General features: G+C 39.5%; 1 protein-coding gene across 1 annotated transcript in view; it reads right to left on the bottom strand.

The window, feature by feature from the left end:
• Positions 1–19,159, bottom strand: part of LOC124591967 (cullin-3) — a 223,297-nt gene that overhangs the window by 95,487 nt on the left and 108,651 nt on the right. Inside the window, exons 7-8 of the mRNA XM_047131784.1 lie at positions 3,990–4,166; positions 1,791–1,961 (exon numbers count right to left, since the gene is read on the bottom strand). Of these exons, the coding sequence (XP_046987740.1) occupies positions 1,791–1,961; positions 3,990–4,166 (348 nt within the window). The remainder of the gene's footprint in view (positions 1–1,790; positions 1,962–3,989; positions 4,167–19,159) is intronic.

Raw genomic sequence — 19,159 nt, 5'->3', positions numbered from 1 at the left:
TCGGCCTTCAGACACACACAGGGAGGAAGAAAGAGAAAGGAAAGGAAAGAAGAGAGGTCTCAAACGCCGCAGCGGAGAAAAGGGTAAAGAGAAGAGGTAAGGAAAAGACAAGGACAAAGGAAGGATGAAGACATACAAGCAAGGAAGGCGAAGAATGCGGTACATTTAGAAGCATCCGTCTCCGGACGTAGGCACAAACCATACTCCCAGAGGGGGAGAAAGGGAAGGAAAGAGCCAGAGGTGAGGGGGGGGAGAAGATGGGGGACAGGGAAGGATGCGGAAAGGGAGGGTATGCAGCTCGGAAAGGAAGGAGGGCCACATTAGCTCGGGGTCCCGTGCTCGCTACGCACGTATCCACAAAAGAGTTGTGGACCCCCTGGGGGGGAGTAGGACATGTTCTGCATAATGTACAAGGCTACTGATGCAAGTTTTCATGAACAAATGAGATACGCATAAGTGCATGTGGTACTAACTACCACAAGAAAACACAGAAAACCTTTCGATTTACCATACATGTAGAAGCAAACCACCAATATATATCTCAATTGTGTATCAAGTAATACACTTTATATTATTATATGTTTACCTCACGCACACCCTCTACTACTGATATTACCCTAAATTTGTCCATCTTTAAAGCAATGAACCCACTGTCTTCTGCATCCTCATATCATTGACTGTTGTTGATTATTCTACATTTACAGCACTTTCCCACCCAAAGGGTAGGAGTGTGCCCTGAAACTTATCTGCTGATCCGCCCTATTTTAACAAGATCATTGGCAAAATGAAGCTAACTCCTTACAACAGAAGTCTCCAGCCACATTAGCTGATGATTTTAATTCAAAAATTACATCACTGCTGGGACAGAAGCAGGATTTCTGGATTACTAGACAGAGAAGCAATCACAAGACCACAGTGGAATCCTTCGTATTGGGAGTTATTGTAACAAACTGTCAAAAACTTTATTGCCATCATGGAATCTGTTCATCATATTTTATATCCGTAGTGTTACACTGTTCTTGAGACTAATAAACTTATTACAGTAATGCATTAAGATAAAAATTTCTCCAGTTCATAAAACTGGAACCGCTGATGTGTTTTGTACGGCATCCTCAAGTTGAATGCTTGTTCTGTTGATGTGTCTAGCCGCTGGCATTCAATATTTTCATCACCTGAGATGAACACAGTGAATTTCCAGCCATATATATATAGATTACCGGAAAACTACTCGCATCAATTTTCTGAATTTATTTAATATACTACTGCCAGAAAGAGCAAAACTCCATTCTACGCAATGAAAGACTGAGCCTTGAGGACTAACTCTCACTTAACCTTTGTGCTAATTTTTAACACCACTACATCAGTTAATGAGTGAAGTGTTAAACCTCTGGTACTGTGTTGGAAGAGAAAAACTGTTTCAAGCCGACACCCCCCCCCCCCCTCCCCCCACTAAGCCCATGGTAAAGGAATCAACAGAAAACTACGGACAGCTTTCATGAGGATGATGTATTTTTCAAGAAAATCTAGAATCTTACCATTGGTGCACATTGGAAATGCTGAGAAGCTTAGTGATGTAACAACAAAAGGAAGCTCTACACAATTTATTGTAATGTTTGTCACAGGACAGAAAATCTGAAAAATAAGTTATGGCAGGAAAAGAAATGCTATATTACAATTATTTTAACAAACAAAAATGCACAGCAGCTCTGCATCGAATTAACAAAGCAGACGAATTTTAACAGCATTCCAATTACAAGAAGACAAGAATTACAGAATGAAGAATACAGTACCTTTAACTTTGAGATCATGTTTTTCTCACTATCATCACTAACTGATTTATTAAGCAATAATCTTTTGGCTAAATGTTGCTTATAATATCTTTCAAACACATCTTTCTCTTGTAAAAACCTAAAAAGGACCATAGTCTTGTCAAGTACCATCTCAATTTCCTGTTCAGTCATCTGTAAAATAAACAAAACATAAGCTTCAATGGTACATATACGAGAGAAAATTTTTACAACATTTAATTATCATGTATATTACTTTGTAAGATGCAGGAAGTCTAATCTCTATTGCAGAACTACCACTAGCAAAAGCTTTAAAGACATCATTCTACTTCAATTGTTAAAGTCTGTCAGGTAAAAAAAAATGTGAACATGCTCGCAATTTTGTGGTTTGGGTATTATTAAAGGGAAACTAGTAATACCAATTTACAACATATTGTTTAGCAAATATTCATAAAAAGCATCAACAAATAAAATGGAAGGTAATTACTGGCCTCCCACAGTCTCAGTAAATTCAGTAGCTATTCTGTAGTTGGTCTCTAAAATGTCTCCTATCTGACGGCTTCCAGTGGCAACACAAATTTGATTTTAAGTATCTCATCTAGTCACTGACCTAATTTAAAAATTTAAAATGCTGTCACAAATTACTTGTTTGATGTTAAAGGTTTACCACAATAAGTGGAGTATTATAGTTATAAACTGTGTATATATCTTAAGGCAGCATAACTCATGGCATGCAAATTACACTGACCAAATTCGTCCAACATTACAGAATGAAAGCAGTTAGTGACTTTCAACAAACTTCACAAATAATTTTAAACTTTGAAAAACGTATTTCTCACTGACACCTGCAGGAAAGGAAAAAAAAGTGTATCATTTACTACATGTTTCACTGTTCATGTTATTTATTATTTCCTTACTAACTATATTCACAACACAGTTTGCAAACATTATCTACATATACCACTGGAAGTACCCGCAAAATTATATGACTGTACGACACATTTCAGTTCAGGAGATATGACTTCATCAACACAGATGGGTGGAGAACTAGCTTTTCTTAAAATTAAGCATAAATTTCAGACATTAATATTTCTACTTCTTCATTAGTCTGTGAATGAATAATCCAAAACTAATAAAGCAAACATGCTAAGGGTATTCCATCTACAAACAGAGTCAAATACTTCATACATTAAGTTACTTTATAACTTATCACGTGTTTTAAGTTGTCTTATACATGGGAGTTTGGTTATTACTGGTAATGTAACACGTAAAGCCACGATTTTGAAATGTCATCATGCAAGAGAGAATCTCACTTCCAGGGTTGTCTTAGGTCATACGTCTTTGGCCATCTATTTTGCTCTCAACTTGGACCATTTCTTTTCCATTTTACTGATTTCAACCCATCACAACAAAGTGAAATTCAATAATATAATTTCAACATGTGGTTACCTGTATTTACAATTACGCGTATTCTTAATGTGATGAAAATGTATAATGCTACTTTAGTCAGTGATCATATTCATTTGCACAGTGTAGCCTCAAAGAAAATTTCAAACTAGATTTAATACATACAAATAACACAATTAATTCACAAATATATTGTAATCTGGAAGCAAACACAGAGTGAAGTTCATGTTTTTTAATGAACTGATGTAAAAATAATATAATTTATATGATATATTCCTTCTGTAGTTTATTTAGTGATATTACTCATGGACACCACAGTGTTTGCTCCAGAGATACAAACTATGTTATCTAATGGAAGATCAGCAACTGAACTATCTTGACTTGTTGAATATCATTCAAGAATCAACACTCTGCCTTCTACAATTCTGAAAGATAAATACCACACTGACTCTACATAACAAGCAAAATGACTGGTGAATTTTCCACAAGAAATTCTGTCAACAACAGCTGTTTAATATTTGAAAAATGGCTCTGAGCACTATGGGACTCAACTGCTGTGGTCATAAGTCCCCTAGAACGTAGAACTACTTAAACCTAACTAACCTAAGGACAGCACACAACACCCAGCCATCACGAGGCAGAGAAAATCCCTGACCCCGCCGGGAATCGAACCCGGGAACCCGGGCGTGGGAAGCGAGAACACTACCGCACGACCACGAGATGCGGGCTGTTTAATATTTGACACTGAAATATTTTAATGTTTAAGATACATAGGTGCCAATACATGATACTCACCCCTTTTACTCCCTTCTTTAGTTTGTCATCAATAAATAATGATAAATATTCTGGTGACTTTGGATTCAAATTGAGAAAATGTTCGAAGTCTGACGCAATCATCTGCTTAAATATTTTATCATTATTAAATGAATTGTGAAGGAAATGATCAAACCTGTCCTTCAGGTCAAGTAAGTTCTGTAACAAAAAAAAAAAAAAAAAGAAACATTCAGTAACAAATATTTCAGTGGGAAGAAAAGAAAATTCTGACTGAAAATCAAAACAAAAGTGAGATTGCAAATAATTTAACACAAACTGAAATATGCATTAAAATCACTTTTGATTTAATTTAACTATGAATTATAATGAGTATTTCAGAAATAAAAAGCTGTGATGTGCTGGATACAATATTGGAAATATATATTGCATACAAACAGCGCATTGTTTCTAGAAGGGTTGCTCTGATGGTTTTGATAAAATAAAGTAACAGGTTCGTTGTTAAAAGTATGTATTTTAATAATCTCAAACCACTTGTGTTCAAGTTGTATGCAACAGCAGAGCTACCAAACTAATACACATAGTACCCACAAACAGTTACTTGATGTATCAGAAATACTTCAGAGGTGCTTTGTAGACTCCTTTTTTCCCCCCACATCCCCACTTCTTTTCACTTCTACTGATATGTATATACAGGGAAGTTCTTTTTTCTAGTAAGCTGATGAACGATGTTTCATGACTGGCTGCAATATGACCCATCAATTTCAACTTTCTGGACTGAAAAAATGTTTAACACAATGTCTTCCTGGGTTAAGCAGTGCAGTTTCAACTGAAAGCATTCTTGATATATTGCCTGTCATGCTAGATCTTGAGCACTAATTTCTAACAGGACAAAGACTACACTGACAGACACAGTGAGCATCTACACAAACATTCTTAAAACACAATAAATCTTCAGTTTTAGTAGTTAGTCAGGTTTCACTTATGTAAGAATCACTTATACGTTTGAATTCATGGCCATGGATGGAGAAGCATCCCAAGTGCTGATTGAACACTCAGGGAACTGATTCACACCCAAATCCATTTGAAGTTTTTTAAAAAATCATTGCATAAATCAGTTCTCATTTATAACTCTTTCTTTTACTTCTATTTTACTTCACTAAAAAAGGGGGGGGGGGGAGAGAGAGAGAGAGAGAGAGAGAGAGAGAGAGAGAGAGAGAGAGAGAGAGAGAGAGAGAGAGAGAGAGATTCATTTTTGGAAGTCCTGAGATTTAATTTATTTCTTGATTATTTCCTTATCACTGTGGCATTCAAGTTTGTTCAGTGAAATGGTCAATGTTACAACTGATGTATTCATTTATTCTGAAACCATTTAACATTTAGAAAAGTCAAATCACTGATTTGTGGATGATCTACAACTGCACCTCACTTGCTTGAGTAGAAAAATTATTACTATGATGATCATGATTATGATAATTAACTATTAGTTGTGAACAAACTAATCATCTGAGGCAAGTTAAGTCTGTGTGCCTGGCCAGGATTGAAACTGGGACCCTTGTCTTCCCACAAAAAGTGCACTGCCAATTTTGCTATCCAAGCATGTGTCTCAGACTGATGCAAAGCTTCATTCTGCACTTCTGAAGTCAACAGAGACTCTTATCTAAGCTGTTAAATTGCAGTGACATGTACAATTAACTACCACCTCTGTGTAGTTAAGTCTAACATTATTATGAACTGTTTCAAAGATCTTCAATCATTTTCAACACCAAATTTTTGTTTAAATTCATAATCTTCTCACTTAGAACTTTTTGTTTATCTTAGTGCACAAAACCAGTCATGAGTACAAAACATGACATCAGCAGGAAAACAAGGAAAAAATGTAAGAATTATTTGCAATAAATCTGAAACCATCAATGGCTTTAATTTGAATAACCTTTTTAAATCCATGCTTGTGGCTGACTGCTGTTTTAATTTTAAATCTTATAATTCAGAACTGTTGCATGGGTTTCACAATTGCAAACATAACAATAAGGTATAAATTACACTGTTACATGTAGACAAATTATGAACATTTGTGAATGCAAGTAGTAACAGTGTACGATTTCTTTGGTTCTATTAATACATAAGCCAGCTGTTCTATTAATGTGACATGTGATGCAACGTCATTTTTAAGGATTTTTCCTACTTAGCTGAACGTTACAACATTATAACAACTGTCTGTGAAGATACTACACACTGATCAGCTAGAACATCACAGCCACCATCCTACTATCGATATAAACCCAATCAGGCAATAGCAGTATCACCTGGCAAGGAACAAATGCTCGTCAGACACATGCATGGTGTATGTAGCATCAGCGAGCATGCTGTGTGTGTAGAATGGGGAAGGTGTGTGACCTATCCGAGATTGACTAATGGCAGATCGTGATGGCCCAAGAGCTCACACAAACATTTCGGAAAATGCACGACTTGTCGGGTGTTCGAGGAGTGCTGTGGTGAGTGTCTTCAACACTTGGCGAAACCAAGGTGAAACCACATTCAACATCATGGGGGTTGGGCAGCCACCCCTCATTATATATGTTGGACGTCCTTGGCTGGGCAGATTGGTAAAACAGGGCAGATGGTGAACTGTGGTGGAAGTAACATCAGACTTTAATGCTGGCCAGAGTACAAGTGTGTGTGAACGTGCAGAGCACCAAATGCTCGTAACAATGGGCCTCCACAGCCGACGACCCATACATCGGGCTACGTTAACACCACGGCATCTGAAGCTATGACTGAAATGGGCACATGATGACAGACACCGAATTTTGGCACACTGGAAGTGTGTTGCATGATCTGATGAATCCCGATACCTTCTTCATCATACCAATGGGGAGGGGTGTGAATTCGTCGTCTTTCAGGGAAACAGCTCCTCAACACCTGCACATGCATGGAACAGAGACAAGCTGGCGGTGGCTCCCTTATGCTCTGGGGAACACTCAAGCGGGCATTCATGGGTCAAGTGGAGCTCGAGCATAGCACCACGATGGCCAAGGAGAATCATACATTGGTCGCAGACCATATAAACCCCTTGATGACGATCACGTTTCAATAGCAATGGCACTTTTCAACAAGATAATGTGACATGTGACAAGGCCAGAAGTGTGATTGGGTGGTTCAAAGTAAACAGTTGTGAGTTCCATTGATGTGCTGGCCCCCCAACCTGGCATATATGAACCTGATTGAACACATCTGGAATGTGACTGAATGTGGCATCAGAGTTTATACATGCAGATGTGGTGCCAGCCCCATCCAGAGACGTACCAAAGCCTCACTGCTTCCATGCCGTAACATTACTCCAACGTCACCCATGCCAAAGATGGACAAACTGACTATTAGGTAGGTTGTCATAATGTTCTTGTTGATCTGTATATTTACCTTTTTTACAGTGAAAATCAACTCAGTCTCCTTCAACAACTTTGGGAACTGAACCCAGCCCAAAATGTAATGGACTGACAAGTGCAGAAATAGTCTCCACAGACTTGTCAGATAGAACAACATAAATTTTCTGGGTGCCTTGAAAGTCTGGAGCATTATCTTTCACTACAGACAAGGGCAAACAAAACACAAAACTAAGTGGGAACTATCGCATACTTCTTCAATGTTAGACTTGTATTTCAGCTGCTCAGTACTACAGCCTTATCACAGTGTCAGAATGTTGTTATCTGACATTGTATAGTACAGCAGGCCACCTCAGTAGCTGCGGGATAAGCTCAACAGATTGCTAATCGGAAGGACCTGGGTCCGATTCCCAGCCAGGTATGAGATTTTCTCCACCCTGTGACTGGGTGTTGCATTGTCCTTACTTTCCTATTGCCATTACTGACACAGAAGTCACTTCTAACACACTGGCATATTGCAGTATTGTCTTTCCACTACTGATATGGCTGTATGGACATGATTTGAAAGCCAGTGCACTGAAATAACAATTATATATTAAAATACTGAAAGTACAGTACCACTGGTGGAAATATAAATAGCCCAGTGAACTAAGCCCATCAGAGACCCGAGGCGGCAAACAAAATGAGGCCCCAGGACTGCTTAGAAGTTGCGGACTATGTAGCGTACATTTTGTAAAATGTGAATCGGCTGGCAAAAAAACATCAAATATACATACCATTTTACTCTATGCTCTAATAATTGTAATACACATACTTAAAGACACAGGTGAGAAACTTAGAATATGAATCAGTGTGTAGCACAGTGACCACCGGGTAGAGTACAAAGAAATAATAAAGAATAGAACAAAGAAATTACCTTTTGTTTTGTGTGTCTGGAAATAAAGCATGTATAATTAGTTTAATATCCATTAGTTTTGTAACCATAGCACGAGATAGTTATTATTGATACTGCTATACATGCTACATGTTTTCACACCTTCATTTAACTGAAATTCTCAAATGATGTTGAAATCTATTTAATTTGGATCTTTTCTTTCAATTGATAAAATGGCGATATTGGCTAGTCATTTTCAATTCATTGTAGAGTGAAGAAAAATTTTTTTATTAGTTTCAGTTTAGAAAAACTTCTCTAGACGAAGTATTGGATTATAAGTGATGCACAGGATAATGATTCAGTGAAGTCCCATTTAATTATAAGTTGAAGGATTTCTTATGCTGTCCACCTAGCAGCAACAACCACACTTGTATCGGCTGTAAGCAGGTGCCTACGATACCTGTTTATTTCTTGCAGTACCTGTTCCTTATCAAACTCCCCACAAATTTCTACCTGATTCTCCAGTGCTAAGCCAGAGCGTCACTGAAAGCTTCAAGTATAGATTTAGTTTCAAAAATTTGTAAAATTTTGATTTCCTTCGTGGTATTGTTCGCCATCAATACCATGCCAAACCAGTCCATGGGCCAAAGTTGGCAGCAACCATGTGAATGCACAGCCAATCTGCAGCCGGCTACGAGACACGCCCTCATCAGCCCATTCGGCCAGCACTGCCATGGAGCCGACTTAAAGGATGCTGCACACCACACTTCCCTGTCTGTCTCATATAGTCTAGTTCGCAGTATACTGTTGTACAGTATAATGTTGTGCCTCAACACTTAGACTCTGCTACTGTTGCAGATATGCAGATTCTTCCTCGCTCAAGGACGTTTACTGTTTACTGTTTTGGACTTGATACTGGAAACCGCGTTAATTGAAAGTATATCAAACACTGTATGTGAATTTCATTCTTGTGCTTTCTGTCATAGAAGCCACCAACTCCTTGGCATCCACCATGGGAGAAATAAACAACTGGTGATGAGGTAAAACTATGTTTATTTTCTGCGTGGTCCAACTTCTAGTCAAAATAGAACATTGGGAACATCATTCAGTTGGTTGTCTTGCTTCCTGCCAAGAACATTGGGTTTGCTGTTTTTGGTTTCCACGAGATCATTTATTACTTCTTGCCGTGCTTGCCTGTCACATTCCTTCTGTGTGCTAACATCGTTTTGTGTTAGAGAACATTCAGCCTGAATTGTGTATTATTTTGAAGGATGCTTTGTATAGTGACTTTAATTAGCACTATATCCCACCATAGCTTAGCGGCTGTGCTGTATTTGTAAGCAAGCTTGCCCCCCTCCCCCCTTCTCCCACGCTGATCGTGGCTGGGGCCTAGGCAGAACTGTTATTAACTCTGATTATTCAGTTGCACACACAGCAGTTGCAACAGCTTACAGACTCCATAAACAGACTGCTAGTGATGCTAGCAAACAGCACCACCACAGCAGGCAGAGCCTGTTTCTGCACTGCCATTCCATGCATTTGATTCTCAACAAGAGGAATGGTTTGAGTACCACACACAGCTCACCTCGCACTTCGAGGGGAATCACATTGAAGGCAGGGACAGGCAACCATATTTTCTCGCAACAGTTGGTGTTTCAGTGTACAGATTGGCCTGCAAACTTTTCCCCCACAGCCCTACTCCCTGAAAATGTTCCTTATGAACTAAATGCTGGACTAGACAAGTACTACTTTGAGCTGCACATTACACATTCTTTCGCTTGTGCAGGCATTTCAATTAGACACACAAGCACTGGGTGCTGACTTACAAGGACTTACACGGCAGTGCAAATTCTAACATGAGTGCAGACATTACTGTAGTGATGCCAAGATTAGTGATGCCAAGATTAGTAATGCCATTATGCAACGTGTCAGATCCTTGTAAACATCAACCGATTCTTAAGTATCCTGACCCTAGTTTGCAAAAGGTTTTGGAATTAGTGGAGCATCAGGATTAACATTAGTGCTGTGGTAGACTACTATTCTGCTCTTCTTTGTGTGGCTCAAAGTAATGTTAAACAGTTGCGCCCTGCATTTTCACATGCCACAGAATGCAAAGTCACAGCCAGGGCAGCATCGTGAACAACACCAGAATGCTAGGCAGCAGGCTAGCTGGTTTAAATCCTGCCTCTATGTTTCGTGGCACAAAAGCAGCAGATGTGCCCTTGCTAGGACTACCACTGTGGCAGGCAGAGACATAAATGTTCAATCTGTCTCTTTGCAGAAACGCATATCTGACAAGCACTCTGCACATTCTCTGATGGATCAGGAAATGCAATATTTTCAAAGTGAAGTAGAGATTCTAGTGCTGCTCAGTGAAACTCAAGGGTGACAGTGAAGTAGTCAAACTTTTTCCATTAGTAGATTGCCAAACAGAAAATACCTATGCACGTAGGCACTGGCGCATCTGTGACACTCTTGAACAGACGCATATACGAACTGTTAGGCAAGCCCAAGCTAAGTCACATACAACTATTTCTGCAAATGATGGTCATGATATTCCTGGCCTAGATGCTTGCAGCCTACCTGCTACATTTTGTAAATGTTAAAAAAGGTATTGTTTACAGTTTTGTTCAAAATGGTTCAAATGGCTCTGAGCACTATGGGACTCAACTGCTGAGGTCATAAGTCCCCTAGAACTTAGAACTACTTAAACCTAACTAACCTAAGGACAACACACACATCCATGCCCGAGGCAGGATTCGAACCTGCGACCGTAGCGGTCGCGCGGTTCCAGACTATAGCGCCAGAACCGCTCGGCCACCAGCGGCCGGCTTACAGTTTTGTGCTAATATGAAATTGAAAATATTTTTAGTATTGATTGGTTTGATCTTTTGCTGAATTTTGTGACATTTTCCAAGATAGCCTAGGCAAAGCTAACAATTTCAAGGCCCGCATTACCACGAAAGACAATGTGCAACCACAGGTTTGACAAGCATAGTTCGTTGCTCATGCTATAACAGATCAAGTGGCACAAGAACTCTTCTCTTTGCAGGACAGTGGCGTGATTTCCCCTGTAACAGCCAGTCATTGGACATCCAATTTTGTGTTTATGAAGTGGCCATATGGCAAATTACACTTGTGTATAGATTTCAAGACAGTGGTAAATCCACAGACTGTGATTGACTTTCTTCCTTTTTTAGGGCCTGACAAACTCATGGACAACCCTGGTGCAGGTCACCTCTTCCCCAAGACTGATCTCTGTGACACTTATTTGCAGGGTCACCTCTTCCCCAAGACTGATCTCTGTGACACTTATCTGCAGCTTGCCTTGGATGAACAGTCCCAACTAGCTTTTGTGATCAACACCCACATGGAGTCATTTAAATTTCTGCTGTTGCCCTTTGCAGTCAGTCCACACCTGCAATGTTCAATGTTACTTAAAGCAGTTGACTGCTATGGTTCCTTCTTGTATGAACTATTTGGACAGAATCATAGTTTTATGTCATCCTCCGGAAGAACATCTTTCCAATTTCAGGAAGTTGTTTAAAACCTCTCAGATGCTGAGTTAAAGTGTAAATAAATCATGCACTCCTAACAGGCTGAGATTGTTCAGCCCTTCAAAGTCAATCGCTCCATGCAAGGTGAAAAAGCTGCAGTGTTGGTATCTGCTCCTCTCCAATTATCAGTAAGAAACTGTGTACAGACCAACAGCTAAGCATTCTACTGCTGGCAGTCTTTCTCACCTCCCAACTGGCACTGATTTGGTGTTCGATGTCCCAGAAGATTCTTGCTTTCATACTGGACACCGACAATGGACAACTTCAGCTGTTGCATCCTCTGTAGCTGTCCGTCCCTCCTCTGCACTGCTCTGAGTTTAATGGCATGATTTGCTCTGTTTTTGTCTGACGCAGGCACTGGTAACAAGGCGTTATCACCAGAGTCTTGTGGCGCTCACTATATGTTGTAGAGGGTCCCAATAGGTTGCAAAAGCACCTTCAGAATCAACTTTGATTTTGTGTGTTACATGATCCTGCCACAGATTTTTCATTTGCAGCGTCAGTGACAAAAGGGACCACAGACTTCGCTTCCTGCACCTCCCTTGGGTTCTGCACCACTAGCACCCTACATGGAGCCCTTGGTTGTCAATTCAGTGCTGTCACTATTATTGCAATGGCAACAACTCAGGCTGCAAGAGATGGACCTCGGACTTCCTTCACTCTGCCGCCATTCGGTGGAGTGCGGTGGACCACAAAGTCGACACTGCACCTCCACCAACGGAAGAAGATGCACTGTTCTTGGGTGCGATTAAGCACCCTTGAACTGTTTCTTTAGCCTGTGTTTCTATCCATTTTCAAATGAAGGTTGGCAACTGCCTCTTCAGTGCTATCTGCATCCAGACTACCTCCCCACCCTCACCCCAGCCTTCATTTCTGGCGGCAGAAGAACACAACGGTGGCAAAGAGGTTTGGGGGGGGGGGGGGCAGGAATGGGGTATTGTTCACCATCAATACCATGCCAAGCCAGTCCATGTTCTGAAGTTGGCACAATCATGTGATTGCACAGCCAATCTGCAGTCAGACCCACCACGGATCCAAGTTAAAGGACACAGCAAGTCGCACCTCTTGGTCTATCTAGTCTAGCCTACTCATTGTGCCTCAACACCCAGCTTCTGCTAGTACTGTGCATATATGGACTCAGCCTAGCTTAATGACTTTTACTATTTACTGCTTTGGATTAGTTATGGACATCAAGTTAAATAAAAGTTTATCAAACACTATATGGGGCTTTCGTTCTTTTGCTCTCTGTCGTAGAACACAGCGACGCCTTGGTATTCACCACAGGATGACCAAACATCCTTCATGGCCATGTATCATTGAAACAATTCTTGTCTAAATTGGTTTTTGCATTCAAACATCGATTGCTGAACTACTTCTTGACTCAACAATCCAATATCATGAGCCAGTTCACCCAGCGCTGTTTTATTTACCCCCTCCTCTCTCGTCAGTCCATGTCAAAGTCCATATCAGTGCATTTTTTTACGGCCAAACTTAGCAGCACTGTATATAATTGTAGCTCGTCCCACCACAAAACGCTCATTCAGGGTTTTTAATTTTGGAGAGCCCTTTTCCCAAAGTCATTTTTGGAAACTGTAGATATTGTTGGCCGACATTAACTTCATCTAAAATGGAGCGAAAAATTCATGTATGTCAAAAAGGTAAAACTAATTTACAGCTGGAAGGAGACTGCTCACTGCACACCTAATATCATGGTTTGCTTTGAATGGATGTCGCATATCTTCCAAATTGCTCACAACTGTTTCCATGCTTTCTTTTATGACTAAGTCAATTGTGATAAGTGCTCTAGCAAGTATCAGACAATTACTTCCAACTTTTTCCTGCCCCCCTTTCCTGCAACTAATTCTCATCTATATGAAGATTACGAGAAGAATTTAGATACCTTCCCTACAGTTCCAAAACAGTTGAGGGAACAAATAATAATGCATGAACTCCACAAAGATTTAAGGAATGGTTAGCATAGGAGAAGATCAGAACTTCTGGATTGACTTTTCAATTTTTCCATTGTTCTCCGCCACGTACATCTGACACTGATCCTATTTTGTAATCAATTGCACTGTGTTGTTGTGGTCTTCAGTCCTGAGAATGGTTTGATGCAGCTCTCCAAGCTACTCTATAATGTGCAAGCTTCTTCATCTCCCAGTACCTATCGCAACCTACATCCTTCTCAATCTGCTTAGTGTATTCATCTCTTGGTCTTCCTCCACGATTTTTACCCTCCACGCTGCCCCCCAATACTAAACTGGTGATCCCTTGATGCCTCAGAACATGTCCTACCAACCGATCCCTCCTTCTAGTCAAGTTGTGCCACAAGCTCCTCTTCTCCCCAATTCTATTCAATACCTCCTCATTAGTTATGTGATCTACCCGTCTAATCTTCAGCATTCTTCTGTAGTACCACATTTCAAAAGCCTCTATTCTCTTCCTGTCCAAACCATTTATCGTCCATGTTTCACTTCCATACATTTCTACACTCCATACAAATACTTTCAGAAACGACTTCCTGACACTTAAATCTATACTCAATGTTAACAAATTTCTCTTCTTCAGAAACGCTTTCCTTGCCATTGCCAGTCTACATTTTATATCCTCTCTACTTCAACCGTCGTCAGTTATTTTGCTCCCCAAATAGCAAAACTCCTTTACTACTTTAAGTGTCTCATTTCCTAATCTAATTCCCTCAGCATCACCCGACTTAATTCGACTACATTCCATTATCCTCATTTTGCTTTTGTTGATGTTCATCTTATATCCTGCTTTCAAGACACTGTCCATTCCGTTCAACTGCTCCTCCAAGTACTTTCATGTCTCTGACAGAATTACAATGTCATCGGCGAACCTCAAAGTTTTTATTTCTTCTCCATGGATTTTAATACCTACTCCAAATTTTCTTTTGTTTCCTTCACTGCTTGCTCAATATACAGATTGAATAACATTGGGGAGAGGCTACAACCCTGTCTCACTCCCCTCCCAACCACTGCTTCCCTTCCATACCCCTCGACTCTTATAACTGCCATCTGGTTTCTGTACAAATTGTAAATAGCCTTTTGCTCCCTGTATTTTACCACTGCCACCTTCAGAATTTGAAAGAGAGTATTCCAGTCAACATTGTCAAAAGCTTTCTCTAAGTCTACAAATGCTAGAAACGTAGGTTTGCCCTTCCTTAATCTAGCTTCTAAGGTAAGTCGTAGGGTCAGTATTGCCTCACGTGTTCCAACATTTCTACGGAATAAAAACTGATCTTCCCCGAAGTCAGCTTCTACTAGTTTTTCCATTCGCCTGTAAAGAATTCGCGTTAGTACTTTGCAGCTGTAACTTATTAAACTGATAGTTCGATAATTTTCACATCTGTCAACACCTGCTTTCTTTGGGATTGGAATTATTATATTCTTCTTGAAGTCTGAGGGTATTTCGCCTGTTTCATACATCTTGCTCACCAGATGGTAGAGTTTCTTCTACTGTATTTCTTTTCCCCATTCCAGTCAATTGTTCCCTTACGCTCTCCCTGAAACTCTGTACAACCTCTGGTTTAGTCAGTTTATCCAGATCCCATCTCCTTAAATTCCCACCTTTTTGCAGTTTCTTCAGTTTTAATCTACAGTTCATAACCAATAGATTGTGGTCAGAGTCCACATGTTCCCCCAGAAATGTCTTGCAATTTAAAACCTGGTTCCTAAATCTCTGTCTTACCATTATATAATCTATCTGATACATTTTAGTATCTCCAGGGTTCTTCCATGTATACAACCTTCTTTCATGATTCTTAAACCAAGTGTTAGCTATGATTAAGTTATGCTCTGCGCAAAATTCTACCAGGCGGCTTCCTCTTTCGTTTCTCAGCCCCAATCCACATTCACCTACTATGTTTCCTTCTCTCCGTTTTCCTACTCTCGAATTCCAGTCACCCATGACTATTAAATTTTCGTCTCCCTTCACTACCTGAATAATTTCTTTTGTCATCATACATTTCATCAATTTCTTCGTCATCTGCAGAGCTAGTTGGCATATAAACTTTTACTACTGTAGTAGGCGTGGGCTTCGTGTCCATCTTGGCCACAATAATGCGCTCACTATGCTGTTTGTAGTTGCTTGCCCACATTGATATTTTTTATTCATTATTAAACCTACTCCTGCATTACCCTTATTTGATTTTGTATTTATAACCCTGTACTCGCCTGACCAAAAGTCTTGTTCCTCCTGCCACCGAACTTCACTAATTCCCACTGTATCTAACTTTAACCTACCGTATTTACTCGAATCCAAGCCGCACTCGAATGTAAGCCGCACCTGAAAAATGAGACTCGAAATCAAGGAAAAAAATGTTTTCCCGAATCTAAGCCACACCTGAAATTTGAGACTCGAAATTCAAGGGGAGAGAAAAATTATACGCTGCATCTCCAAATCGAAACAAAGTTGGTCCATTGTAATATGAGACACAATTTAGGTCGAATGAATGACGATAGAGCTACAGTAGTTTGGATCGAGTCTTAAGTTAGCAGTTAAGCTTTACGAGATAGCCATTGCTATGCGTCAGGCGCTCCGTCCGTATTTATACGGGTACCCTTCCTTTTCCACGTGCTTCGTCTGGTTTGAATTGATAGCTTATTTTTCTTTGATCTGATAAGTGCAGTTTTCTTTGTTTAAGGTGTTTACGTCACTCTAAGCTGAAAATGTGTTACTGTACTGTGTCATGCATTGTTTGTCGCATTCTGATAGTGCGTGTTTACGGCCTGGCTTGCATGGCTTGCTTTTGTGCGCGCTACCGCCGTTTTTTTTTATTTTATTTTTTATTTTTTTTTAATATTTTTTTTTTATTTTTTTATTTTATTTTTTTTTTAAAGAGGAATCGTCTCATTAGCGAAACAATGGCAAGAAACTGCTATTTGTTGTTACTTACACTGCTGCTTTCTTTGATAATGATCAACAAGAACCAAATAATAGACTGCGTATGATAGAAGATGTTCTGAATGAGAGTTTAGCAAAAATTTTTCTCCGTTTGAAAATCTTTGCAGGCGCCTCTTTAGTACATTACATTCTACACAGAAATTAGAGTCATCTTAGATTTAAAAATCTAGTCAATTGCCGTGCTTCAAATCTGACACTATCACTATTAAGCATAAGAATAATACGAATATAAACATGACATGATATTTATATTCTTTGCGTTTGCTGTTGTCTCACTCTAGTTTCGTAGTTTATTAGGCAGACCGGATTTAAATGAGATAGCAGCAAACATGAAACAATACATGGCAAAATGTTTATATGCGTATTATTCTTATGGTGACGAGAATACTGCATGTGATGCACAATTTATAAAAGTTCCTATTATAGCAACCATCTCTTCTCACAGATAGGAAAAAATTCGAAGGTAGAGTTGGCCATATTGACAAACACCCCAAACAGTCTTGCCAGTCGGATTTTCGTAGTACATTGAAAATAGCTCGTCTTCCACCTTTTTTTTTTTTAATTTATTTACTGACGCAGAGGTTTTGGCGCCAGTATTTATCTTTGTGCCTACAAAGCATGCCTGTGTAGCGCTACATATATTCGACGGCAGAAGTAAGTTGTGGCGGCACCCACCAACTTTTTTCAGAATTTCCGCTGGCTTTGCACTCGATTCTAAGCCGCAGGTGGTTTTTTGGATTACAAAAACCGGAAAAAAGTGCGGCTTAGATTCGAGTAAATACGGTATCCATTTCCCTTTTTAAATTTTCTAACCTACCTGCCCCATTAAGGGATCTGACATTCCACGCTCCAATCCGTAGAACACCAGTTTTCTTTCTCCTGATAATGACATCCTCTTGAGTAGTCCCCGCCCGGAGATCCGAATGGGGGACTATTTTACCTCCGGAATATTTTACCCAAGAGGACGCCATCATCATTTAATCCTACAGTAAAGCTGCATGCCCTTGGGAAAAAGTACGGCTGTAGTTTCCCCTTGCTTTCAGCCGTTCGCAGTACCAGAACAGCAATGCCATTTTGGTTTGTGTTACAAGGCTAGGTCAGTCAGTCATCCAGACTGTTGCTCGCAACTACTGAAAAGGCTGCTGCCCCTCTTCAGGAACCACACGTTTGTCTGGTCTCTCAACAGATACCCCTCTGTTGTGGTTGCACCTACAGTACGACTATCTGTATCGTTGAGGCTCGCAAGCCTCCCCAACAACGGCAAGGTCCATGGTTCATGGGGGGGAAAGGAAGGGTACGGGTATAAATATGGACAGAGCGCCTGACGCATAGCAATGGTACCTGGTAAAGCTTAACTGCTAAGGTTATGACTCGAACGAAACTACTGTAGCTGTATCTTCTTCAACTCGACCTAAATTGTGTCTCATGTTACAATGGACCAACTTTGTTTCGATTTCGAGGTGGGGTCAAAAACTTCTCTCTTCCCTTGAATTTCAGAGTCTCAAATTTCAGGTGCAGCTTAGATTTGGGAAATTTTTTTTGTCTTGATTTCGAGTCTCATTTTTCAGATGCGGCTTATATTCGAGTGCAGCTTAGATTCAAGTAAATACAGTATACATTCTGGCCAGGCTAGGTTAATTTTCTTACTGAATTATATATTTTTTATCTGTATACTATTTTTCTGATAATATGTTTTTATTATTTGTATCAGTTTGTTTCATAATATGAAGCATGTTCCACAAAAATTAGTAATCACAACTGTCAAATTAAATGATCAAAAAACATATTTATAGTCAATGTAATATTGTTATGCTTAAGTTTTCACGTAAACAAAATTTCTATCATCATTTCTAATTTTTCTACTGATAATGAAATCAATTTTACAGAAAATAGGAAGCTACTATTTTTCATACTACCAAAATTTTCAACCTTTTTTTATTAACCATTAAGACTATATATCTTTACGTAGGTAATTATTTTCTGAAAACAAGATATAAATTAAACCTGAAAAAATAATTTCAATAAAGATAGCCATGTTAATACTAATTTCAACTATATCCTGTTCTAGTAGGTACTGGAAGCTGGACTCTTAAAATATAATGTATTTTGGGCAACAAATGTGTCAGAGTTGACTTAGACAGTGTTAGATAATGGTAACATGGAGGAGAGTGGATTTAGCATCTACTGAATTTGGTACATGTTGTTCTCTGATCATTATGTTCTTTTTGTGGCTCAAGCATGTTGAACAACATATATTTGAAAAGTGTGAAATGTCATTGTCATCATCGTTGTCTTCTTCCCCCCCGCCCTTCACTCCAATATTAAACTCATGTCTCAGAATGTGTCCTATCAACCAATCCCTCCTTGTGGTGAAGTTGTGGCACCAATTTACTGTCACCCCAGTCCTATTAAGTATTTCCTCATTGGTTATGTGATTTGCCTATCTAACTTTCAGCA

The sequence above is a fragment of the Schistocerca americana genome, chromosome 2 (assembly GCF_021461395.2).
Source record: "Schistocerca americana isolate TAMUIC-IGC-003095 chromosome 2, iqSchAmer2.1, whole genome shotgun sequence".
NCBI lineage: Eukaryota > Metazoa > Arthropoda > Insecta > Orthoptera > Acrididae > Schistocerca > Schistocerca americana.
This window is presented reverse-complemented; position numbering and strand designations above follow the sequence as displayed.